The sequence below is a fragment of the Dermochelys coriacea genome, chromosome 3 (assembly GCF_009764565.3).
Source record: "Dermochelys coriacea isolate rDerCor1 chromosome 3, rDerCor1.pri.v4, whole genome shotgun sequence".
Lineage (NCBI taxonomy): Eukaryota > Metazoa > Chordata > Testudines > Dermochelyidae > Dermochelys > Dermochelys coriacea.
The window spans coordinates 48418322-48445513 of NC_050070.1; the positions used below are offsets into that span (position 1 = coordinate 48418322).

Here is a 27192-nt window from a genome sequence, read left to right on the forward strand (position 1 = left end):
CAGCCTCTCCTCATAAGTCATGTGTTCCAGTCCCCTAATCATTTTTGTTGCCCTCCGCTGGACGCTTTCCAATTTTTTCACATCCTTCTTGTAGTGTGGGGCCCAAATCTGGACACAGTACTCCAGATGAGGACTCACCAATGTCGAATAGAGGGGAACGATCACATCCCTCGATTTGCTGGCAATGCCCCTACTTATACAGCCCAAAATGCCATTGGCCTTCTTGGCAACAAGGGCACACTATTGACTCATATCCAGCTTCTCATCCATTGTAACCCTTAGGTCCTTTTCTGCAGAACTGCTGCCTAGCCATTCGGTCCCTAGTCTGTAACGGTGCATGGGATTCTTCTGTCCTAAGTGCAGGACTCTGCACTTGTTCTTGTTGAACCTCATCAGATTTCTTTTGGCCCAATCCTCTAATTTGTCTAGGGCCCTCTGTATCCTATCCCTACACTCCAGCATATCTACCTTTCCTCCCAGTTTAGTGTCATCTGCCAAATTGCTGAGGGTATAATCCATGCCGTCCTCCAGATCATTAATGAAGATATTGAACAAAACCGGCCCCAGGATCGACCCTTGGGGCACTCCACTTGATACCGGCTGCCAACTAGACATGGAGCCATTGATCACTACCCGTTGAGCCCGATGATCTAGCCAGCTTTCTATCTACCTTATAGTCCATTCTTCCAGCCCATACTTCTTTAACTTGCTGGCAAGAATACTGTGGGAAATGGTGTCAAAAGCTTTGCTAAAGTCAAAGAATAACACGTCCACTGCTTTCCCCTCATCCACGGAGCCAGCTATCTTGTCATAGAAGGCAATTAGGTTAGTCAGGCATGAATTTACCTTGGTGAATCCATAATGATTGTTCCTGATCACTTTTCTCTCCTCTAAGTGCTTTAAATTGATTCCTTGAGGACTTGCTCCATGATTTTTCCAGGGACTGAGGTGAGACTGACTGGCCTGTAGTTCCCAGGATCCTCCTCCTTCCCTTTTTTAAATATGGGCACTACATTAGCCTTTTTCCAGTCATCCGGGACTTCCACCACTCGCCATGTGTTTTCAAAGATAATGGCCAATGGCTCTGCAATCACATCTGCCAACTCCTTTAGCATTCTTGGATGCAGTGCATCTGGCCCTATGGAATTGTGCTCATCCAGCTTTTTTAAATAGCTAATAGCTAAACCCACTGCTAATGATCGTCTGCAGCACATAGGTTTGTTCCCAAAACTCCCACTTACAGATAAGTTAACCATAATTAATCTCTTTTATGCACTGAGGTTGTAATGTTTGTAATGCATTCTGTATTTGATTTTTTTTAAAAATGTCCATCAGCAAGAACCTATGTACCAGGGCTTGTAAAATATTCAATAACATCTCTGTATAGCACTAGTTTGAGGTGGGGAATGAAATAAAGAACTAAGTTCCATTGTAACCCCACTTATTGGTATAATACACAGTTTGTGGTTTTGCTCAAAAGTGACCTTATCACTAAGGATAAGATTTTGTAACGGAATCCACGGATTCTGTCTCTTCCAGAGACCTCTGTGACATTGTCTTCTTCAGCTTCAGCCTTGTGCCTGGGGCAGTGGGGCCAAAGCCATCAGAGGCTGGAGGTTGCAGGGGGCCCTGGAGCTTTCAGCTGCTGCAGGCGGCTCTCAGCAATCATGGGCGGGCGGCAGCTCTGAGTTGATGGCACTGGCGGGGGCCCCACTGCTGCCAGCCCTTGGAATCCTTAGCTCCTAGCCACTATGGGCAGGGGCCCTGCTGCTATCAGCCAGGGCAGGTGGACGGTAGGGGCCCTGCTGCTGTGAGCTGGGGCTGGTGGTGGGAGGCCTGCAGCTCTGAGAGCCATGGTAGACAGTGGGGCCCGCAGCTCTTAGCTGCTGCTTTCAGCTGGGGCGGGCTCATTGCTGTTAGCCAGGGTTTGCAGTGGGGGCCCCACAAATCTGAGCAGTGGTGGATGGTGGGAACCCTGCTGCTCTCATCTGCCACCTGTGGCACACCTGGCTGCTCTCATCTGCAGCTGCTGCATGGCCCCTGCAGCTCTTAGCTGCTGTGGGTGGAAGGGGCAGGAGCTGCAAGTCCACTGCTAGAGGAGTTGCCAGCTGCCTGGCAGATGTGAGTTGTCTGCTCTCTGGGGGTTGGAACTGAGGCTGGCAGGCCCCTGGAGTTGGGGCTTGGGGAGGGAGTACCCTCTGCACCTCCTGACTCACCCTCCAGTTTGTGGGTCAGACTTTCCTGTCTAGCGGTGGCTCTGCCCCAGAAAGGTCACAGCGCCTTCTCTAAGGGTTCACTCCTTAGTTTCTGCTTGGCCCAGGGAGTCTAACCAGGGCCCTGAGCAATGTGGAATTTCACAAAAAAGAGTCACACATCTCCTACAAGAAGGGGTTACAGCAATTTATTTAAAGTAAGACCAAGAGAACAGCAGCAAACAAAAAAATGAGGCAAGTGGCAACATTAAGTACTAAGCAGCGAGCAGAGCAATACCCTAAAACATTCCATGGAAGTGGAGGAAATACTGCCGATTGATTTTTATGAGAAAGGCTAACTCTGGAGAAGGACAAGGGGGCAGGGGCAGCGTGTGGACCCTCCCTGGCCACCTATGTGCTTAGGGACTCTAGGGACCTGGCAGCCACTTCCTGGGAGGCACTGTAAGTGCCACTGGGACCCTGCACCCTGAACCCTTTCAGCCCCCCAACCCTGAGCCCCCTCCTATGTCCAAATTCCCTCCCCAGCACCCAAATCTGTCCCAGCCCTGAGCCCCCTCCTGCACCTCAAACCCCTCATCCCTGGCCCCACCCCAGAGCCCACATCCCCAGCTGGAGCCCTCCCTCCACGTCCTAACCCACTGCCGCAGCCCAGAAGCCTCTCCCACAACCCAAACCTCTCATCCCTGTCCCCACCCACGAGCGCACACCCGCAGCCAGAGCCCTCAGCTCCCTCCTGCATCTCAACCCCTACCCCAGCCTGGTGAAAGTGAGTGAGTGTGGGGGAAGAGTGAGTGACAGAGCGAGCAGCGGCAGGGCCACAAAGAAGAGGCAGAGCCTTGGGGTAGGTGTGTTCAGTTGTGTGTTTGTAGAAAGTTGGCAACCCTGTGCTCAGGGTGTCAGGGTCAAGCTAGGCTAGAACTTGGTTCAGCTATCTTTCTTAAATTAGTGAGCCTCTGTGACAACTTAACTCTAAGTTAGATTACAAACTCTCTCTGTGTACCTTTACCAAGCCACAAATTCCATTTTGAAGATGTAGCTCTTCGTCTTCAGGGTGACTATATTTCCCTATGCTGAATATGGGACACCTGGTAAAATTGCCATTGAACTGGCTTGAATTTGAGCAATCAATCAGAACTATGCAGTAGCCCCACACACGCTATAAAAACTCCAGGGCCCATGGGGGAAGAGGGGCTTCAGGCATAGGCATAGTATGATTTCTGTTTTGTGGCAGGGCCCAGCAGGGCTCAAGCAGCTCCATATGGCAGGTCCAGGGAGGCAGCGCCACCTCCCTCCCCCGATTCACTCAGCCTGTCTTGGTTGTGGCGGGAGGGAGGCGCCATTGGCCAGTTGCCGGCCAATGGGAACTGCGGGGTGGAGGTGCACTTGGGGCAGGAGCAGCATGCAGAGGGCCCTGCCTACCCATACACATAGGAGATGGAGGGGGGATATGTACGGAGTGGGGCAAGCCCAGACCCTGCTCCCCAGCAGGAGCTCAAGGGCCAGATGCGGCCCCCAGGCTGTAGTTTGCCCACCCCTGTTCTAGGGCCTGAGCACAGTCCTCTTGATTTCAACTCTCAGAGGGGATGCCTGACAGGAGATCTGTACCCTAAGAATGTGCCCATAGGCCCTAAGACAGCAACAGTGCCTGGACCCTGTTCAGACTCTGGCAGCTCAAAACATGCAGGGATTCAGCAGCTAGCTCACCTCATATCAGTCTGGAGCTCTCTTTTCAGTGAATCAAACATCCTTCTGTTCTATTTCTAACATTTCTTTTCCCTAAATGTCTACCATCAGTCACAGGCTTCTAGATCTAAAATGGTGATCTAAGCCTCTCCATTGTGCCGATTGTCTTATCCCAGCCTAATCATAGAACTTCTACTATCTAAAAACAAGGCCAAGTGGTGGTTCTATTGGATTTTCTTCCTAAACTTGTTCATTAAGATGGTTATGATAACTACCTTTTTTCTATCCACTGTTGACAACATATTAATTTGAATCAGTCACGCCAGACTCTGGAGTGCATTGCTTCACATGGGACTGTTAGGGAGATGCAGATTTGGTTACACAGCCACAAGGGTATAGCAATTTGATGCCTCAACTATTTAATGTACCTACAGAAGCAGCAACATGCTATGCAGCCCAAACACTATTCAAGTAAGTAATGTTTACAAACTGCTGTGACACAGCTAAACGTCACTTAAAACAGGTTAAAATTAACTTTCAGTGGTTGTATAGAAATAGCACACACAAAGTATTCCTTTTGAAACATTTATTTTTCCACTTATTTGAGTATTAACTATAGGTCATGTTGACATGAATTTCTAAAAAAATAAGTATATTCCATTTACTTGGTACATGATGGTGATAAAAGGTTATACATTTGATTGAACCATTCAGATTCATAGAAATATGCAACTTAGATAAGTCAATTAGTAACAATGGATTTTTATTTTAGTGATAAGAGCAATCTCTCTTTTGGCCCAAACTAATTTTTTGTTTAATATATTTTGACCAAGTTTAGTCAGCAGCCTATTGTTTCAAATGAGAGAGAAGGAATGCTCACTAGACACATAATATATCACTATTACCCTAATTCTACCGATAACCTGAGACTATTTTTAGTATTACCTAAATAAGGTTCACTTGGCTTTTAGGTCATGGTCTCTCCCATCATACAAAGAGGAATTAACCTTTGAATTTTAATTGTTTGAAAGACTTCTCATCTTTCTGTAATAATGTGTAAAGTCTTAAATTTATTACTCTTGCAAGACTCACTGTTAATTCTTCTTACCCATTCTGATTAGGTATTAGAATACATACTATTTGTCAATACAGTACAGCTTGAATTTATGAGCCTCAGATTTTACTGAACACAATGATCAGTACAAGTGATTTTTCCTTATAGCAATATAGTAAGGCAATTTAATGAATGAAGCTAGGCAAGCTAACTGGACCATAATTGCTCTTCATATTACTGAGCAAAATTTTATAGAGGCATTTAGAAATCTAATGCAGTTTTTGGTATTATCGTTGGAATACGATAAGCTTATATATTGTGTAGTTGTAAGTGAGAGTACCCACAAGCAGGTTCACCAGTGCAAATAATGAATTATCATATTACTGATTAACTGATAACCATCAGACATATGAATTAACATGTTCAAAGTGCATGTTCACTGAGCATTATGCACTGTATACAGGCACAAGCTCTTAGCAGTACAATGTGTTCAACTGCTGAATTCCCTTTAAAGATACAATCTGTAGAAGTGACCAAAAAAAGCTACAGTGTAACATAAGCTATAGTCTAATCATTAATTACAAAGAAGAGTAAAACAAGTTTAAGTGTAATAAAACAAAAACCAGGAAGTCAGCTTGAAAAATATGGTGATGCATATTTGGACTGAAAGGATAAGCTTTGCCTTTAGGAAACAATGAAAAATCAGAAAGCTCTGAAGCTATAAATTCTATAATTTTAAAAAAGTTAAGTTGGATTAACCAAAAGAAAATTTATAATGACTTAACTTGCAACTCAGAGCTTTGTTATTTCCAAAGGAAAATGAATCAGCCATCCTACTTCGCATCAAATAGCATCCCCTACGGAAAAGTATCATTAAAAAGGCAGGTCTCACTAACGAAGCAAGCCCATTCACTGAATGGATACAATGAAATAGTAACAGATATTTCTAAAAATTGCTCCTGTAGTGTATAGACTAGTTTAGTAAACACTCACTTAGCTAAGGCATAACTAATTACTGAAGTTTTCCTTTAATGGCATCATCAGTCGATAGCAGCACAAATAGTTGTGATAGGGTCCAAGTAATACACCCAGTGCAGAGATTCAAGAGAGGTCACCAGATGTAATTGGAATGCAGTTAGCCTAGTTCCTACTGTACCTATAGAACAGAACTTCATTTGTTGAGATGGGAACAGTTGTTCATGATACAGTACGTAAGGATACCCACTGCTGCAGGTTTCTAATAGAGGACCACATCCTTTTCTACAACATTGTCACAATGAGATGCACTGATGGCATTTTGTTACCAGCTCTGTATGTCTTAGTTTTGGAGAGTAAACCACACTGTCCAAACTATTTTAATTGAGAGTGCACATTAATGTGTTTCTTTTTTTGTAAGATTAGTTTATACTAAAAACTAATCATATGGAGCTGTATGAGTACTAATAATTTAAATATGTTTGGTTTCAGAGTTAGAAACTACATCTGAGAGTTGAGTGCCTAAGGAACTCTGCAACTTGCTAGTCTGCTGCTGCATATCTGCATGCTAAAATCCTTTACATTTTTAATTAGCACAAATGCACAATAGACTATCATCCTAATGTCAATCTGTTGCATTCTGCATCACTTCCAGCCATATTGCAAACTGACTTTCCACAAAGTTAAAACATAAAAAGAAGAGCCACTTTAGAGTGAGAGATGGGAAGGAAAATAACCACACTACTTACTACCTGACTCTGCAACCACTTACACACGTGCATAACTTTAAGCCTGCAAGTAGTCTCCTTGTAATATATTTTAGCTTCCCTCATATTTGATAAGTCTGACAAGTTTCAGCCTGGTATAGAACCTTTTGTCAAGTTTTCAATCCTGAAAAAAGTGGTTTATAATGACAGACGGTAAACATAACAGTACAAATGGCAATTAGGTATAATAAAAGCTCTTATTCTTCAGTACTTTGTACAAAGTTAAATAAGGCAAAAACTGAAGTTATAGACAGTCCTGCTTTTTTTAAAAATGTAAAACTGGCAGGCTACCGGCATAATGTAAAAATTTCAGCATTAAAAAAGTTTGACAAAATTCTGCACAAATATACACTCTACTTAAATCCTAAAATGTTGAGATGTCACATTATGTACGAGATTGATTCTCTTTCTTACCAAATCCTGCTATCTTACTCATGAAATTGACGAGAGGTAAAATTTGGCCCCATTTATACATCCATACAATGATTAAATGCACTTTTAAAAAATAAAAGGCCTTTATCTAACAGAGTATGCAAGAAACACTGCAGTAAGAACCATTTTTTTTTAAATAGAAGAGGGATTGAGTGCCTCAATGCCCATCTCATCGCCAGCAATGGTAGATGCAGCAACAGCTTGTCACAGAAACAAGATATTTCACAGGAAATAGAATATATGAACATACAATGCAGCAATTCAGATTATTTTAGTGTCTGTAAGTATCACCACGCACACAGTTTACCCACATATGAGACTGGTATCAAGAGTATATTTCAGTTTTCATGCTCAAGGTCTCAGAAATTAACCAAGTTACGCTTATTATATGAATTAATGAAAAGGTAAGTCCCTCCTCCAACATATATACAAAGTACTAACAAGAGTGCAGACTTACTGCATTATATGTTTACTTGACAAGAAATTCTCCCATGGTATTGGGAAAAAGTAGAAAAATGATGAAAAACTAAACTGAAAGTATAACTATTAAACCAACCCATTAATGTATAATGAAAATCGGTTACTAATAGGAATTGTGTAGCAATCTATATTGAATACTTACAGCTCCAGGTCATGTAATTTTCACTCTAATACATCCATTTAAAAACTATTAAAATTCTGAATATCTTAAAGCAGAATATTTTTGCATTTGTTGCTGGCAGAGCTTTGTTGTACAATTTTAATTTTCTAGGCTTTTCTATAACACCATACAAAAACAAACAAAATGGATATTTTTAAAATGCATGCTTGGAGAGAACTGGGTGAAAATTTTCAAAAGCACCTTAGTGATTTAGAAGCCTAAGTCCTATTGACTTTAAATTAGACTTAGATACCAGAATGTCCACATAGCATGGCAATGCACACTAGAGTGATGTCATTTCCAAAGTGCACCAATGTGTTGTACTCTAACTTGCACATGCAAACCCTGCTGACATGAACTAAAAGTTCCCTACTGCACGTCTATCTTAATCTGCAGTAGGGAATTTTTAGTTCATGCTAGCAGGAATATGGGTCACTTAGGTGCAACATGGTGTGCTTTAGGAATCCTACCCCTCTAATGTGCATTGGTGCACTGTGTAGGCAAGCCTTAAGTCACTTCTGAAAACTTTACCCCTTAGATCCGATAATGCAGAATTAGATTTTTAATCAGCGGCATAACTCTGAATATGAGACTGCATTAAAGAGGGTCTCATTAGTTTAATGTGTGATTTAGTTTTTGGCTACAACAACTTGTTGGATCCTCCAGAACTCAGTTTACACCTATTTCTCAATAGAACTTAAGACATTTTGTTGACACCCCACTCTGCAAATTCAACATACTTTTCATAATTCATGCTACATGAACATATTAGATGTCAGCAATACATTTTTGGACCGGAATACAATTGAAATTTTATGGGTTCCATTTAGAGGACTGATAGTATCAGAAACAATACTAACTGTTTATCCTTTTATGACTGACACAAACAAACTTTACAAAAATATCTGTAGTGCATTACAAGATAAAAAGGAAAAAATGTTTTTGGCACACCTCTTCTTAAACCTAAGCTTTAAGGCCCAAAGTGTAGAGAGTTAATTAAATTAATTAATTTTTGGAAAAAGTCTCATTTGAAATGCAAAATTTTAAGAAGTGAAAATAATTTTAAGGGTGCTATTTTAATCCAATATTGTATCCTCTTGTGTGGTCTGAGTATTTGTACCAAATATCTATGTGTACACTTTACTTAACATTCATATAATAAACAAAATTTATTGCACCAGTAAAATTGCCAGAATATGTATTAGTGTAATCTGACAAATATGATGTCTGCCTTTTGCTTCTCATTTTACTTTTCAGAGTCCTGGTTGACTACCACTCTTCTATCAAATTTGCTGGTAAATTTAATTAGAAGAAAGCTACTTCACCTTGGGTCATATTAGTATGTACCAATACTTGTAAGCACTATGCTTACATTTTTAATATGCTTAACAATTCAGCCAAACCTATTATATAGCATTGTACATCAGTCCTTCAAACAGGAAAAGCTCATCCAATTTAAACAAAATGCACAGGGGCAACAATGGTTCTATATATTTTTTTTTTTTTTTGCCACCAGGGTCTCACTTTACATACAAAATAAACATTGCAACAGCAATATTATTTAAATCCACCATCTATCAAGGATCCTGTAGGTGCAAGGTTTGCTAGAGCACTGGTAAAATACCTCTATAGCTGGCTGTATTCCGTATTTAATTGCACAACTTCATCCAAATGACTGTCATTCGTTTTCCTTCCGAAAGTGGTTCTAAGGTATGCTGCAACTGCTAAAAGGACTTCGGTTTTTCTTGGTCCTCTGTTTGTTTGGTCTAAGGTTGATGACATCTCCACCATTAAGTGTGCTAGAATTGTGGCCCGAATGACTTCCACCAGCTGTATTAAAAACACCTATATAATTTAAAGAAAAAAAGCAGCTATTTCTGTGAATCTCTTTATACCTTCTATATGTTGAATCTTAAGCAAAAGCATTTACTAATGCACAGTGATACATCTCAAACACAAGCTCTTTAATTCCTGAACACTTATTTATTCTTGTGGTCACTTGCAGTTAGAGTTCTATAAGCTATGTTTCTGAACAAGAGCCAGTTGGAGGTAAATACATGCCACTGTAAGGTTTAATACTAGCACAAAATTTACACCTAAGGAACTTGACAGTAGCATAGTTACTCAGATGCTAATCACATGGCAACAAACTTGTGCTTAGTTGAGTAATACAACAAACATGACAGGGCTTTTAAATTAGCAACTTTGTTGGGATAACCGAGAGGAAAAGGGTAGTATAAAAAGAGTGCGTTAAGGAGAAAAAAAATCAGTCGACTCAAAAGTCCTTTAAAGAACTAAAGTTCAAGGTTCCTTCACAAAAGGCAAAGTTTACAAAGCCCTTCTCATTAAATGCCAGATCTTTCCACAGTGAGTCTCTTGTATATCTGCTCCAGCATGACTAACACTAATACGAATTACATTAAAAAAAAAAAAAGGCAAGTGTCAGGGAAACATCCATTCTCAAGTCCTTACAATGTTTTTCCCAAGAATTGAATAAAAAGGGTAGTTCACAAACATTGGCCAGCATTGTTAGTACATTAGTTTGAGTATATTACAAAAGGATAATAGACAATATAGTAAGGTAGAAAAAAAAAAGCTAATTAGGAGCCTGAATCAACTCCCTGTGACTCCAATGTAAGATGGATCAGATCCATAGGTAACAGTAGGCTTCGTCAGCATAAAATACTGATTTGCTGCAGTTTACAGTTGCATACTTACCAATTTTGTTACTACTTGTATGTACTACTTCTGGATCTTCAGCTGTTTGTTGTTTGAGCTTTTGAAGATATTTTTCAGCCAAATATTTAAAAACTGAAATACAAAAAAAGATACTTAGAGTATGAGATCCAAGATAAGGATCTCCACATGGGCATCTCTGCAAAGCTTCATAATAGATAGCTCATCTTAGTATTACAGATTCGTTTCGATAACAAAGCTGAGTTATAAGCACCTGATTTGATACTACGGGTCCCAGTTCCAAATTCCATGTAGGCAGATCGCTGTACCAGTACAGAGCATCACTAATTTCCACATAGGTCTACCCAGAGTCACTTGCAAGATCAGGGTCATATATAGTTTGTTATGCTTTATACCACAGTGCACGGGTACATACATGTTGTCATAAAGATTACAACTTGTAGATACTGTTAAAATAAGGTAGCATCTTTAAGCATTTACTACACATAGGCCTTGCAGCAAGCGTTATAATAAATATAACAGCAATCATGTAAAACAAGATCTAAAAAATTTTCAAAAAAATTGGGCAACGAGTATTCTCAGTAGTAATTTAACTGTTGCTACATTGATGAGGATAGGACTGTGAGTAGTCTACTATATATAGGAATTTTCAGAAGCCATACAAAGTATCAACAATTATCTGCAGTTGTTTAGTAATCTACTTTAATAATGCACAAATTTTTAAATTTGTTTATTTTTCCCTTGCAAATTTGTTTATCAGGATGAAAATCTAAATGAAAAGGAGAAATAGATAATGCACTTCTGGATCTTGTCTGGTGATATAAGAAATGAGATTAAATGAGAATGACAGAATGCCCTATAAATGCCAGAAAGGCACTGCCTGGAATATATTACTATTATGAAAATGAATTTATGCATAAAAATAGTAGTATTATAGAAGCCGGTATGACATTACTAACAGACGGCAGCATCCATGTTCAAAGTTTTTCAGCAATTACATTCAACTGTACACTGTTGAACAACTTTGAATCCATAAATACTTAACCTTTATCAGTAAAATTTTTAAAGAGCCTAATTCCCATTGAAAGCCAATAGGATTTAGATACCTAAATCACTTAAGCAGTTTTGAAAATTTTACTTTTACCTTAACTGGAAGAAAAACAGAAGTAAAGAAAAAAACAACAGTATCAAGTATCAAATTTAAGATGTTATTCCTACTGTGACTACAGTACAGTGCCAGGAAATGAGAGTGGCCAAAAACATTATAAAACCAGTAGATTAGTTTCCAGGCTACACAGATGTGCAATGCTACATGGCAGAGGACAGGACAGAATCCTATATTTGCCATCTCTTACCTTCAGTTACATTTAGGTCCTCTTTCACGGACACTCGGTAGAATCTTAACTTTAACTTTTTTGCCAATGCTTCTGCCTCTTCGCTGCACAACAGAAAGAAACCTGTAAATACTGATTTGTATATTATACCAGTGTTTATCAACACTGTACACAAAATTATTTGGAATTAATTTAGTCAGAAGATGAGGTGAGGAGGTAGCTGCTCTTTAATCACTTTATGACCTGTCCATTTTAAACAATGAGATGTTTTGCTGGAGCATTCCTTTTCAGTTAAGAGTTGTTACATTTTCATGTCTATTTGATTGTGTTTTAAAAAAAACCTCCCTGGCAGTAGTGAGATGGGTGTCATAAAAGCCAAACGGTAGGAGGTTGCAACTAATCAAGACATCAGATTAGGATGGCCTGAATGAAAATTTTAATAATATGGACAGAGAGACAAGTAAGATCTTAGAGATGGTCTTACGGGGGGGGGGGGGGAGAGAAGCAGATTGGAAGGGACCAAAGAGCTGGAAAAAATAAACCTGAGGCAAGGTTACACAGGGTGCATTTCAATGAGTTTAGAGATGAAAGGCAGAAGACAGGGCAGTAGCTGGAAAGGGATGAGGGTGGGTTTTTTTGGTTTGTTAAAGTAAGTGGGAGACCATAGTATACTTGTATTGTGAGGGGAAACTTGAGAGTGAAATTTTAAGGAGTTGAGAGAGGGCATGAAAACTGGGACAAGGGATGTCATGAGGTGGGAAGAGATGAGAAGGAAGGTTTACAGAAGTAAAAGAAGTGAGAAATATCAGTGTTGGTGACATGGATGAAAGAGGAGGTCACATTTGATCTTGTTTATTTTCTCTTTGAAAATCAGTAATATCCTGTGTGGGTGAAGAAAGGGGAAATAGAGCTTTAGGAGGATATCAAAGGGGGAGAACAAGAAGCGAGGACAGTCAGTGTAGGAAACAATGAGAGGGAGAAGTAGTTTAGCTAGACCAGGAAAACTGCAGAACTAAAGGAGGGGAGACTGAATTAATAGTAGAATTGTTCAGCATGGTCATCCAACTTCCTCCACAGGCACAAATAGGAGTAGAGGAAGTGGATGCTGGGGGGAATGGAGAGTTGCAATTTCTGAGTTTGATTCCAGGGTGAGGGAGAGAGTGGAACAGAATGAATTGACAACTCAGTCTATGGAGGAGAGAGCAGGGAAGAGGGAGTGGAGAGTGACTGAGTTTGTGGATGTTAATGGGTTGTAAGTTTCTAGAATATGGAAATATAGTACTTTGATAAAACATGAGTATATGAAAGAACAATTTCAAGAGGAAAAAAGCAAACATATAAAGGCACATTTTAAAATCTGTTTAAACACAGTTTGGCCACTGTGTGCATTCACTAACCAAACTAGAGTAGAGTATATAACGTGGTTGGGCTACAACCAAGTTTAACAACTACTGTAAAATTTGGGCTGCAGAGAAGGTATATTTTACAGTTGCCTGAGTACAAAATGGAGTAATTTCTCATTGTGGCCCAACCAGACTATTTATGGGGTTTCCTGCTCATTTTTGAAGGTGCTTAGAAGACAACAGAAAAAAAAAAAAGAAAACTTGAAGTGAGCACTAAGTCCCCAATCTGGTAAACACACAAGTACATGAGTAACTTTACTCATGGGAGTAGCACCATTAATGTTTGTGGAATTATCCAAGTGTGGTTGCAGAATTAGGCCCTAGGTTTGGAAATTTAGTAAACATATGACTACATTAGTCTTCACCATCAACTCCCATAGATTTTGAAAAATAAAAGACTGCAATAAATCCTCTGATTTAAAAAGACAATATGATGAAACTCTTACTTCTTTATACAAGAATCATCCAGGAGGTCAATCTTATTCTGCACAAGCACCGTGGGAATGTCTCCAACTTCAGCCACTACTTTCTCCTTCCAGGTGGGGATAGTTTCAAAAGAGTCCCTGTCAGTGGTAGAAAATACAAGCACACAAGCCTGGGCTCCTAAAAACAAAGACAATTGTCAATTAAGAAAAAGAAAAATAAAGACAAACCTATAAAAAAAGGTATTTGGGATATGGTGGCTTTTCATTTGATTTCAGAAGGGCAGAGTTTTATTACTGTATTGTGTCAAAATGATGGTTAGGGAGCCTCAAAGTAAGATTAATAGATTGTCATCTTATTTTGTCATTAATATTCTTCTTCAAGATAGTTGTCATTCTACTACCTTTCAAGCTACTCCAGCAGGCAGAGAAAGATGGGGGGAGGGAGGGAGAGAGAGAGAGGGAGGGGTCTGTCTGTTGCTCATTTTTACTAATATGGGAGGCTTCAGATACTACAGTAAGAGCCATACAAATACCTAGAAAGAAAAGGAGTACCGGTGGCACCTTAGAGACTAACAAATTTATTAGAGCATAAGCTTTCGTGAGCTACAGCTCACTTCATCGGATGCATCACATCACTGTAGCTCACGAAAGCTTATGCTCTAATAAATTTGTTAGTCTCTAAGGTGCCACCGGTACTCCTTTTCTTTTTGCGAATACAGACTAACACGGCTGCTACTCTGAAACCTACAAATACCTAGGTAATCTTTAATATCTGTAAAGATACTTCATACTGTAAGTATGCCATCTACTTCTGAGATTGTTACATTTAGATTACAAATTCAGGTGAAAAAATGCTGTAGCAATTTGTTTTTTGGAGGTTTTTTTGCTTGAAAAGTTAAAATGTTCAGGATTCTGTTTAGTTTTACGAACGAATATTTTCCCCAAAAAGCTTTAAAAAAAAAAAAATTCATGCACATTTCCCTCATGTCGTTTTGAAGGAAATGACCAAAATTTTACAACATTTATACACAGTGGCAGCAACTCTTTTGCTATCGTGATGATAGAGCCAATAGATTGTCAATGGGCTAATGAATATGTTACTGGTAAAGCGGCTGACAATCATTACTGAAAATATGAGTCAATGGTCTTTTGATTATCCAGTGGCCCAAAGGCATCAGCAAGCTTGAACACATAGGGAACCTTGAGGATTTATATTCCTTTCAAAACTTCTGTTTAATAGTTACTATTATAATGCTGGATACTTGTTAGCCACATAAATATTTAATATTTTTGTGAGTTCTGTTTGGCCTCCAGGATACCCTGTGGCAGATATCTAACTGGGCACTTTGTGGAAAAATATTTCCTTTAATCAATGTGAATTTTCCAAGTTTCATCTTCATTGAATATCCCTTTGTTATTGTATGAGAGCAAGTAGAATGTCTCAATCTAGTTTTTCTAAACCATTCATTATTGTGTATACTTTTCTCAGGTCCCTCCTTATTCATTTTCTCACTAAAGTCAAACAGGCACAAATTTTCCAGTCTAATCTTCACCTGAGGATTTTTCCATGACCCTAATTATCCTCATCACCCATCCTCAACACCCCTCTATTTCTGCTATATCTTTTTTCCTATACAGTGACAAGAACTCCACACAGTATACCAGGTAAGGGCATTCCACCGAGATATACAAGGTCATTATATTATTTTCCATATTATTCCCTATCCTATTCCTTATGTATCCATCCTCTTGTTTGCTTATTTGACCACAGCTACATATTGGGTAGTGGTCTTAATTGAGGTATCCACAGTGATGTACAGGTATTTTTCCTGAGCTGATACACTTTTTTGATTCTAAATTATTTCTTTGTGTAGATCAAATTATTTCCTCCAATGTGTCATTACCTTGTATTTGTCAACACTGAGTTTCATCTGCCTTGTTGCCCATTCACCTACCTTAGTTAGGGGTCTCTGAAGCTCAGAAATGCTACAGGGCAGGCACCTCCTTCTGGAAGCCACATCTTGCTCAGTTTTAACACAAAAAGAAAAGGAGTACTTGTGGCACCTTAGAGACTAAAAAATTTAGTTTTTAACACAGTTACTGTGGCTACAGAAGCCTTTTAAGATATCCCCACATCCAGACTGGACTCCTGGGAGACCCCTGCACCATTTCCTTCTGAATGTTACAGCACAGAGGTGACTTGCAACAACAGGTTTTTGAAGGTAGAATGTGGGAGGGAAGGGTCCCAGAGTGAAGATGTGTTTTTCTTTAAGTTTGCTGAAATACAGCCCAAAGTTTAATTTGGCATCAGAGTTCACTGAAAACTACAAAAGGTCAGATATAGTCCTTACTCAGGAAAATTCCTATTAATGTCAAAAAGAGCTGGCTGGAATAAAAATTAAGTAGAGACCCTTAGAATTTCTCCCCCAGGTATACAAAATGCTATACAATTCTTATAAAGAAAAAGAGTACAGAGTTGCTCACCAAATACAAAACACAAGTAGGTAGATTTAGATGAATTAACTCCTCACTCACACATCTCAAGGCAGATCATCATCCCTTTTGATGCACCTGAACTAGATGGCAAACTGCCATATGACAAGATACCAATAACAGCCACATAGCAGGATAATGCAGATAAAATCAAACAAGTGTCTATGCCAATGTCTTTCAATTTTTCCACTGAGTACTATGGCTCACCAGAATTCTTTTAGAAGTCCATTTAAATCGCTATACATTAAGTACTTTTAGGGTGACTTATGTTTTAAATGAGTGGGATATAGGAGCAAGCTATATTATTTCCACTTTCCAGTTTAGTTTTCCTTTTTTTAATCCATGATAAATTCTTGGTGTTGGAAGGACTTGTTTAATTACACATACACAAAAAAGGTTCTGACACCAAGTCTTCCCTCTCCCCCCCCACACCTTATCCTTCTGGCTTCAGAAATCTATCCAGCCTTAGACTAATTATGTTCTATCCTATTTACATGGGAGCTCTGTGAATTTTGCATTCAATGTCACTTCATGAAGTCTTATATACTGCATCTTGGGGAATAAATGCTCAAGAATCTGAAAAGGTTCCCTCCCATTTGAAAAAAAGAGGAATAGTGTGGATAACTGAACTGGTCTTCGCATTGCCGTTAGCTATAAAAAACATTCCTACTACTCAAAAAGAAAATTGATTAGGCCAACTATATTACATTTTTCTCAAGTTACCTATAAAAAATAAATAAAGACCAAAATGTAACGTATAGGGGGTTTTACCTCTATAATATGCCTTAGTTATTGCATCAAACTCCTCTTGACCTGCTGTGTCCCACAACATCAGCCTGACATCTTCATCATTAACTCTGAAATAAATGGAATAAATATTTCATCACACTGAATACAGAGACTCAAGACTAAAGAGACAGTCAGAATAAAGCACATATGTATTAAAAATATTTCTCTTCCTTATAATGTATTTTGGATGAGAATGGAAAATAAAAATTTTTTCATCATTGATACTGTTTACTTTTTTGCACTTCATTCTGCTTGGACAAAGAAAAAAAGGACTTGTCTCATTAGCATTGCACTAAATCATACGAGCCATATAGAGACTCATAGAGGAGTCCAGTGGCAGCTTCAAGACTAACAGATTTATTTGGGCATAAGCTTTTGTTGGTAAAAAATCCACTTCTTCAGATGCATGGAGTGGAATAGTGCAATGCTGTTGAGCTCAAGTTTCCAATAGTACAGAAAATGTTCAAAGACAAAAAACAAGGACAAAAGTCATGTTTTTTAAAATTCATATTGGGTTTTGTAAATCCAGTGTCAAAAGAAAACCTATACTCCCGGACAGTGCGCCTTTAACACATTTATTTATTTATTTAATAAACTTAGGTGATCTCTAAACTTATGTTTTTCATTACCTTAATACCTTTCCCTCCTTTAAATATGATTAGATATCATCTGCTTGCACTATCAATAGTATAAAAATCTGAAACAGTTATTTGAAACCATTTTACATACTAAACTCCTGCTTTCATTTTTAACCACATAACTTATAACAAATGTTTCCTTGTATTTAAACAAGGAATGCAAATAAAAATCAGCAGTTCCACATATACAAACAAACCTTCTTAGAAAAGTCATCAAGAATGTCTGAAAGTTTGAGTTTTATTTTTTATTTCAAATTATAAATCTTGTATTTGGAGTGGAAAACTGAGCGATCCAATTACTGTGCATATGCTTCACTTTTAGCTCTCTGAACAAGACCTTTGGAAAAAAAAATCCCACTAGGCTTTAGTCTGGGAGATGGTTTGAGTTCCAAATCTCCACATTCCTGCTAATCACAACAGCACTAAGAAAATAAAGGCAGAAGTAGCATGACACCTGCTGAATACATACTGAATTTGTCTCTCCAGGAAATCTACTCCAATAGTTTTCTTGTAGTCTTTTGTAAAAATTCCTTTGCAATATCTCTGAATCATACTGGACTTCCCAACTGCTCCATTTCCTACCACCACCACCTTGATGGCCACCTCCATATCCTCCTCCAACATCTCTGCAGCCAAGAATCTCTAGTTACTTCAGGAGCATGAATTTTATCTCCCAGATCTGTAATTGAAGTAAATATTATGTTAATAAAATACCATAAATAGAAAGAAGTCTTGTACTAGGCACTGGGCTGGACTCTCAAGATCCGGTTTCAATTTTTAGCTCTTCTACAGACTTCTTGTGTGATTTTGGGAAAATCACTTTGTATCTCTGTGCCTCAGTTCTCCATTTATAAAATAGGGCTAAAAATAGTGCTTTAAATTAATCGCAGCTAACTCACGCGATTAATATTTTTGAGTTAATCATGATTAAAAAAATTAAACGCCATTAAATCGCACTGTTAAACAGAATACCAATTGAAATGTATTAAATTTTTGGATTTTTAAAATATTTTCAAATATATTGACTTCTATTACAACAGAATACAAAGTGTATAGTGCTCACTTTATATTATTTTGGATTACAAATATTTGCACTGTAAAAATGATAAACTAAAGAAATTGTATTTTTCAATTCACCTCATACAAGTACTGTAGTTCAGTCTCTTTACCATGAAAGTATAACTTACAAATGTAAATTTTTTTTGTTACATAACTGCACAAAAAAATAAACAATGTAAAACTTTAGAGCCTACAAGTCCACTCAGTCCTGCTTCTTGTTCAGCCAATCGCTAAGATAAACAGGTTTGTTTACATTTATGGGAGATACTGTTACCTGCCGCTTATTTACGTCACCTGAAAGCGAGAAAAGGCGTTTGCTTGGCACTTTTGTAGCCAACGTTGCAAAGTATTTATGTGCCAGATATGCTAAATATTTGTATGCCCCTTCATGTTTCGGCCACCATTCCAGGAGGACATGCTTCCATGCTGATGATGCTCGTTAAAAAAAATGAATACTGTTAATTAACTTTGTGAATGAACTCCTCGGGGAAGAATTGTATGTCTCCTGCTCTGTTTTACCCACATTTCATGTTATAGCAGTCTTGGATGATGACCCAGCACATGTTCGTTTTAAGAACACTTTCACAGCAGATTTGACAAAACACAAAAAAGGTACCAATGTGAGATTTCCAAAAATAGGTACAGCACTTGACCCAAGATTTAAGAATCTGACATGCTGTCCAAAATCTGAGGGGGACAAGGTGTGGAGCATGCTTTCAAAAGTCTTAAAAGAGCAACACTCCAATGTGGAAACTACAGAACCCGAACCACCAAAAAACAAAATCAACCTTCTGCTGGTGGCATCTGACTCAGATGATGAAAATGAACATGCGTCAGTCCACTCTGCTTTGGATCATTATGGAGCAGAACCCATCATCAGCATGGACGAATGTCCTCTGGAATGGTGGTTGAAGCATGAAGGGACATACGAATCGTTAGCACATCTGGCATGTAAATAACTTGTGATGCCAGCTACAACAGTGCCATGTGAATGCCTGTTCTCACTTTCAGGTGACTTTGTAAACAAGAAGCAGGAAACATTATCTCCTGCAAATTGTAAACAAACTTGTTTGTCTGAGCGATTGGCTGAGCAAGAAGTAGGACTGAGTGGAGTTGTAGGCTCTAAAGTTTTACACCATTTTATTTCTGAATGCAAGGGGTTTTTTTGTACATAATTCTACTTTTGTAAGTTCAACTATCATGATAATGAGATTGCAGTACAGTACTTGTATTAGGTGAATTGAAAAATGCTATTTCTTTTGTTTTTTACAGTGCAAATATTTGTAATCAAAAATAAACAGAAAGTAAGCACTTTGTACTTTGTATTCTGTGTTATAATCAAAATCAATATATTTGAAAATGTAGAATATCCAAAAATATTTAAATAAATGGTATTCTATTATTGTTTAGCATCGTGATTAATTGTGCAATTAATCACGATTATTTTTTTAATCGCTTGACAACCCTAATAAAAATACTTCCTTTGTTTGTCTTGCTTATTTAGATTGAACTGTTAAGGGCAAGGATGGTTTCTTACTATGTTTGTACAGAGCCCAGTACAACGGGCTCCTATCTCTGTTTGGGTTTCTAAGCACTACCATGATGCAAATAATACATAGCCGTAGTAACAACAGGGCAGAGCTGAAAGCACACAGTTTTTACAAAAGATGATAAAAGTTTAGCATTATTTTATTCTAACATGTACTTTGTGTAAACTTTGAAAATAAGTTATGTTCCTATGTGCCACAAGCTGCTTGTGAAGCTAGAGCTACTTTTAATCTTAATGACAGGTTTCAGAGTAGCAGCCATGTTAGTCTGTATTTGCAAAAAGAAAAGGAGTACTTGTGGCACCTTAGAGACTAACAAATTTATTTGAGCATAAGCTTTCGTGAGCTGCCTCTCACTTAGCAACTTTACAAATCTGTCATTTGGCAAATACACAATCTACAATGTATTTACTTTATGAAAAGGAAGAAATATGCATCCAAAATATACAAAGGCAAATACATGAGTTTTTGGTGTCTCTTGTTTTTACAGTTAGAAACTTAACTGAATTTGTGGTATCCTATTGACAGAATTTCTCCTTGGCAGTCTCCAAGCCAACAGCTGCCTAAAATGAGAGTTTATGGAAAAAAAAAAAGATCTTTTGGTCTCAGCAGGTTGTGTAAATGGGGAAACCATATTCTTCTATTATGCAAATACCTGCATTTTGGTTACAAGAGATGTATTTAGCTTATATTCCTCAGATTCCATTTCTAATAGGTATACCAGGCCTGCTACTGCTTCCACTAAACTCATTTAGACTTTTGCCATTGACCTCAATAAGAACAGGATTAGGACCTAAATTCACACCTATTTCCCCTATCTCTGCTTCTAATACCCACATATGTATCTCATACGGATTCCTCAGGAAATGTTTGACTATACAATAAGTAAGTTTTTGATTCCAAAGCCATACGCCTTATACTGATTCTTGTTAATATCCCTGGGAAAAAATTGCTATTCAGACAATGAACAAATACCACTTTCAGGCAAGTTTAGTCACTGAAATGGTTTACTTATCCTTTAACATGGTAATAAGCATTCACCAAGACTCAAGTTATTTATTATAGTATATTTAAAAATAATATGTGGGATTGTGTTGTCATGTTTGTACAGCAGTTTTATATTAAGCAGAATTTTCTATCAAACAATTTTTATAATGTTATCATGATACTGCACTTACTTCACAATAGCTTCTATGCTTTCTCAATTTTGTATTTTCTTCCTTTAAAATATTAGGGAATTCTGAATTATTTTATATCAAGAAAATAACTCAAGTCAGACTTGAATTTAAAGAATGTCCTCTCCACAAAGTTCAAATCAAAAGTGAAGTGATTAAGGAATAATTACCATGTAAACCCATGTGAAAGTTATTATTTGTATTCTGTTAGCACCCACACTGAGATAGGCATTGCCCACTATATACAGATTGCCCCTTTAGAAAGTTTAAAAAAAAATCAAGGTAACTTTGGTATGTTACCAAAATAAGTTGCACCACTGCAAAATCAGCTTTGCTCTGGGGCAGTACCTCTTCATTACCTGTTTACACCAGCATAATGGCAATGATGCAAATTTTCATAACTGTAAACAGGACCAAATTACTAGTGTAAATGGGCAAAGCTCACAGATCGATTTTTAGTAACATGCAACTCTTGCATGAACTAAATTTCTAATGTGAAAGCACAGAAAAATTTAAAGTTAAACATGTTCTGAACATGCTTCATTCTGAGGTGGCAACAAGTACTTCACATACACTTGAAATTAGCAGTGGGTGGTGATGAACAAATCTGAAATTACACTCATAAAATGCGAAGTCTCCTATGAGTAATGAAAGCACTGCTTATTGCAGTATTTGGATATTATAAAATGAATAACTAGCATTTCTATAGTATTAAGTACCTCTTGTGAGATAAGCATTTCCCCATTTTTACAGAAGGGAAAACAGAGTGATAAAGGGACTTGTCCAAGGCCACACACTGGCAGAGCTGGAATGCCTGATCCCCTCCCCTCTTCTCATCCATGTAAGTAGTGGTGCCACAAGGACTGCAAAAGTGTGGGGGCCAAGCTTGGCCTGGTGGCTGCCCCCCACCACCATGACCGTGGGGCAGCTTGGCCAAATTTCCGTGAGTGTTATTGTGACCCGATGCACAGGTTTGTAACGCCACTCAAAACTGGCCCACCGCCCGCCCCCCTGACATGACAGAAAGGTGGCCAGGCCAAGGGAAAGGGTCTGTTGTTACACCACTCAGCTCTGGTCAGGGGCAGGACCCCGGGCCTCCACCCCATTGTGCCGCTTCTGAGTTCAGGTTCTCAAAATAGGGGGCACGCCCCACATCTAAAACGTGTGAAGGGATGGCTCTTTAGTTCTTCCATCTCCAGCACCCTGCATGTAAGCAGTATTTAAGTACCACTATACTACCTCTTACTGTAGTAAATATAGTTATGACAGATGTATACATTTTTAGGGAATAATCACAAAGAATAACTAAAATTCCAAGTAAATTGAAGACACTGGAAGCTGTCTTGTCATTTTCAGGTTTCAGAGTAGCAGCCTGTTAGTCTGTATTCGCAAAAAGAAAAGGAGGACTTGTGGCACCTTAGAGACTAACAAATTTATTAGAGCATAAGCTTTCGTGAGCTACAGCTCACTTCATCGGATGCATTTGGTGGAAAAAACAGAGGAGAGATTTATATACATTTGTTAGTCTCTAAGGTGCCACAAGTACTCCTTTTCTTTTCGTCATTTTCAGTCACTGCTTATACTCTCTACAGAAAGACATTCATCTGGGAGGACTATCAAGGTATCTGCACAAACAAAACGGTCGAGTCCAAACGATTGTACTACTGGCTTTCTAAAGGGTGCTTAGGCTGGGGTCCCAAGTGTAACTGTGATAAATCCTACGCTTCCCCATTGCAGCAATACCGCTCTTAAGGGAACAGGATGATCGCAGCCGGTCTAACACATGCTGCCTCCTTATGTTGTTCTTTTCAGGGCATTTCCACACTCACTTGCTCCCCTTCCCTAGGTAAATCAAGCACCCCACACAAGCCACTTTCCTTCCCTACCGAGGCCAGGGCAAGCCAGCCAGCGTACGCAGCGCCCCGTCCGCCCAAACTGCATGGCAGGCAGGGCCCTGCCCATCAGGCACAGTGCGACCCACGGCGACCGGCGCCCATCCCCACCGCCGCGCAGCATCTCCCAGAGCAGGGTAACCCGACTCCGCAGGGGCTGCCTGCCTGCCTGCCAACCCCCACAGGCGGCAGCAACAGCACCCCCGCCATCCCCACCCAGGCGTTACCAAGCCGTGCGCGCCCCGTCCGCTTCTCCTCCAGCTACTCCCGTCCCGTCCCGTCCCCGCCCCCGAGAGCCTCCGCACCCGGCTCCGCGCTCCCCACAGCATCCCAGCGGGCCCGACCCCGCTCCCCCAAACCCGGCTCCCCGCACCCCAGCCCCGACCCCGCTCCCCCAAACCCGGCTCCCCGCACCCCAGCCCCGCTCTCGCCCTCACATCCAGCCCCGACCCCGCTCCCCCAAACCCGGCTCCCCGCACCCCAGCCCCGCTCTCGCCCTCACATCCAGCCCCGACCCCGCTCCCCCAAACCCGGCTCCCCGCACCCCAGCCCCGACCCCGCTCCCCCAAACCCGGCTCCCCGCACCCCAGCCCCAACCCCGCTCCCCCAAACCCGGCTCCCCGCACCCCAGCCCCGACCCCGCTCCCCCAAACCCGGCTCCCCGCACCCCAGCCCCGCTCTCGCCCTCACATCCAGCCCCGACCCCGCTCCCCCAAACCCGGCTCCCCGCACCCCAGCCCCGACCCCGCTCCCCCAAACCCGGCTCCCCGCACCCCAGCCCCGACCCCGCTCCCCCAAACCCGGCTCCCCGCACCCCAGCCCCGACCCCGCTCCCCCAAACCCGGCTCCCCGCACCCCAGCCCCGCTCTCGCCCTCACATCCAGCCCCGACCCCGCTCCCCCAAACCCGGCTCCCCGCACCCCAGCCCCAACCCCGCTCCCCCAAACCCGGCTCCCCGCACCCCAGCCCCGACCCCGCTCCCCCAAACCCGGCTCCCCGCACCCCAGCCCCGCTCTCCCCCTCAAATCCAGCCCTGACCCCGCTCCCCCAAACCCGGCTCCCCGCACCCCAGCCCCGACCCCGCTCCCCCAAACCCGGCTCCCCGCACCCCAGCCCCGCTCTCCCCCTCAAATCCAGCCCCGCTCCTCCAAACCCGGCTCCGAGCCCCTCCGGTGCTGCACCCCAGCCGCGCCCCCCGCCCCCGTGGCTCACCGACCCGCTCGGAGGCGCTGGCCGCGGGAAGCGGGGGGGCAGCTGCAGGCTGAGCGGCTGCGGCTCCGTCTCGGAGACCGGGAGGAAGCCGCGCAGCCGAGCCAATCCAACCCGGACGCACATCCCGGCTCCCGCACCCGGAAACACCGTCAGGGCCGCGGGCTCGGCGCGGAGGGGTCTCCGCCTCCCCGAGCGGCCGCCCCCCGCGACAGCGGCTGCCCCTTCGGCCGCTCCGCGGGGAGTGAGGTGGAGCAGGGCCCCTGGGCTTCCCGCGCTGTGGTCAGCCCCTGAGGTGGACCTGGGTTGTGGCTCCAGGGTTCTGGTGCAGGCCCGTTATATAAACTAGAACCGGCTGTGGCGTGTGGTATTAAACTACAACAGCCCCTAAAGTAATGGAGGAGAGTAGATGGGCGGGCGCTGCTCACAGCTGGGTATTTGGGCATGGAGAGAACTGATCTGAATGCTTGAAAACTCTCCCAAAGGTAGATGAATCCTCCCCAAATGCCAGAGGTAGAGTCAGAGTGAGCCCTGCCTAATCCCCACTCTAATGGTCTCCCGTCTCTACCTCACCATCCAAAAGAGTGAGACCCTATAGGGGGACTGGACTGCATGGGGTTGCCCTCACTAGACTTTGTGCCTTGGATTAATGGATTATCATAGAAGATTAGGGTTGGAAGAGACCTCAGGAGGTCATCTAGTCCATCCAACGTCCTGCTCAAAGCAGGACCAACTAAATCATCCCAGCCAGGGCTCTGTCAAGCCAGGCCTTAAAAACCTCTAAGGATGGCGATTCCACCACCTCCCTAGGTAACCCATTCCAGTGCTTCACCACCCTCCTAGTTAAATAGTGTATCCTAATTTCCAACCTAGATCTCCTCCACTGCAACTTGAGACCATTGCTCCTTCTTCTGTCATCTGCCACCACTGAAAACAGCTGAGCTCCATCTTCTTCTCAGTGAACTCAAGGCACCTAATGCGTTTGTAGAGGCTAATCTGGACACTGAGACTCCTACCTTCTAGGCTTCACATGTGTGAAATGTAAGGACCAGTCTAGGGCCCCTTCAAAAGTCTAATAGATATAAACCCTGTGATGCTTTCTGACTCCAGAGTAAACAATATGGAGAATCAGACCCTCATACTGAACCCGCTCACTCTCATGACCCTTAAAAAATACCAGACCGGGGGAGAGAAACTGTTTTATGACTAAAATCTCAAATGTGCTAATTTCTGAACATAGAGACAAGTGAAGAATTGTTTTGTTATGCTATTAAAATGTGTGATTATCCACATTGTTTGGTGTGTGACCCTCAGCCTTATTTGCACACTATACAAACCCTGCTTTGAAATCACAATTATTAATTTCTTTATGGTTTTTTATGGTGCTCATTACTGTAGGATTGCAGTGCTGTACAGATACAAATTAGTTTATTTTCACAACACGTGAAGTAAGGTGGTATTATTATGCCATTTTTACAGATGGGGAACTGAAGTACAGAGAGATTAAAGTCAAGAGTCTGTTAATGTTGGGTGCAGAATTTGAGATATCTAGGGCCTGAGTTTTCAGACTGTATGTTATATAGCACTTATTATGTAAAGAACAACGCTCCCATTGTGATTCCAATTGTCATTATTAGTTCTCAGCACAACATTTTGATTAAAACACTAGAACAGTATAAAATTAACATGGCACACACTAAATTGATTAAAAACTGGCTAACTGATAGGTCTCCAAATGTAATTGTTAATGGGGAATTTTCATTGAGTGGGTGTGTTTTCAGTGGTGTCCTGCAAGGTTTGGTTCTTGGCCTTTCGCTAATTAACATTTTTATCAATTACCTGGAAGAAAACATAAAATCATCACTGATAAAGTTTGCAGATGATACAAAAATTGGGGAAGTGGTAAATATGAAGAGGACACGTCACATTGAGAGCAGTCTAGATAGTTTAGTGAACGGGGCACAAGCAAACAATCTTCAATATAAGTTGAATATGACTAAATGTAAATATATATATCTAGGAACAAAGAAAGAAGGCCGTACTTACTGTAAAGGGGAGATTATCCAGGGAAGCACTGACTGAAAAAGATTTGGGGATTGTGGTAGATAATCAACTAAACATGAGCTCCCACTGTGAAGCTGTGACAAAAAGAACTAATGCAGTCTTGAGATGTATAAACAGGAGAATCTTGAGTAGGAGTAGTACCCTACACAGTTATGTCAACATAATTTGACTTGTTTCAACTTAGTTTTGCGTGCATCCACATCTAATTTTGTCTCCTACTGACATAGGTACCCTGTTACATCAACACAATAACACCACTTCCCCAAACAAGTAGGCCAAAGTCATCCTACGACAGTAGTACTAATGTAGACATTACATTACACTACATTATCTGTGTTGACTCTAACAGTCCTCTAGCAGCTGTCCCACAATGGCTCATCTCCATGACAGTGGCTACTCTGATCACACTTTCTAACTCCATTGCTCAGGGTGGAGTCACATATACCAGAAGTCCCCTTCTTGCCTTTAAAAATCTCAAGGAGCTTAGGAAATGCCTTTTCCTGGTTGCCCATCTTGGCAAGCATCCAACCATGCTGACTCATAGCACAAAGAGAGTTCCACCTAGACCTTCCACCTGGATCTCCTTGGCCTGTGGGGAAAAGAGGCTGTGCAAACCCAACTATGGAGCAACAGAAGGAATATAGATATGTACACACATATTGTGCAAGGGATGTGTGATGTTTCATTCCATATTCTTTATGAA

At 41.0% G+C, this 27192-nt stretch overlaps 1 protein-coding gene across 4 annotated transcripts; it reads right to left on the reverse strand.

The window, feature by feature from the left end:
* Window positions 1–7259: 7259 nt before the first annotated feature.
* Window positions 7260–24857, reverse strand: RAB23 (RAB23, member RAS oncogene family). Of its 4 annotated transcripts, none has more exons than XM_038396437.2 (8): window positions 24433–24712; window positions 20653–20712; window positions 18013–18222; window positions 16888–16973; window positions 13645–13801; window positions 11817–11899; window positions 10483–10575; window positions 7260–9609 (listed from the first exon to the last, which is right to left on the reverse strand). In XM_038396437.2, exons 3-8 carry the CDS (start codon window positions 18165–18167, stop codon window positions 9470–9472), a joined length of 714 nt encoding a protein of 237 aa, XP_038252365.1. In that variant the 5' UTR covers window positions 18168–18222; window positions 20653–20712; window positions 24433–24712; the 3' UTR covers window positions 7260–9469. The 4 variants fall into 4 exon arrangements, with proteins under 4 accessions (XP_038252365.1, XP_038252364.1, XP_038252367.1 ...); XM_038396436.2 differs by having other exon boundaries at window positions 20652–20712; window positions 24429–24712; XM_038396439.2 differs by lacking the exon at window positions 20653–20712 and having other exon boundaries at window positions 24433–24857.
* Between the last annotated feature and the right edge of the window lie 2335 nt (window positions 24858–27192).

What these genes read in the sequence shown, in the direction of transcription:
- RAB23 (XM_038396439.2), bottom strand. Translation starts at nt 18,167, where the DNA reads ATGTTGGAGGAGGATATGGAGGTGGCCATCAAGGTGGTGGTGGTAGGA. An exon ending in AACTAAGGCATATTATAGAG is followed by an intron (nt 13,802 to 16,887) that starts GTAAAACCCCCT and finishes CTTTGTTTTTAG; the next exon opens with GAGCCCAGGCTTGTGTGCTT. An exon ending in GGACCTAAATGTAACTGAAG is followed by an intron (nt 10,576 to 11,816) that starts GTAAGAGATGGC and finishes TTTGTATTTCAG; the next exon opens with TTTTTAAATATTTGGCTGAA.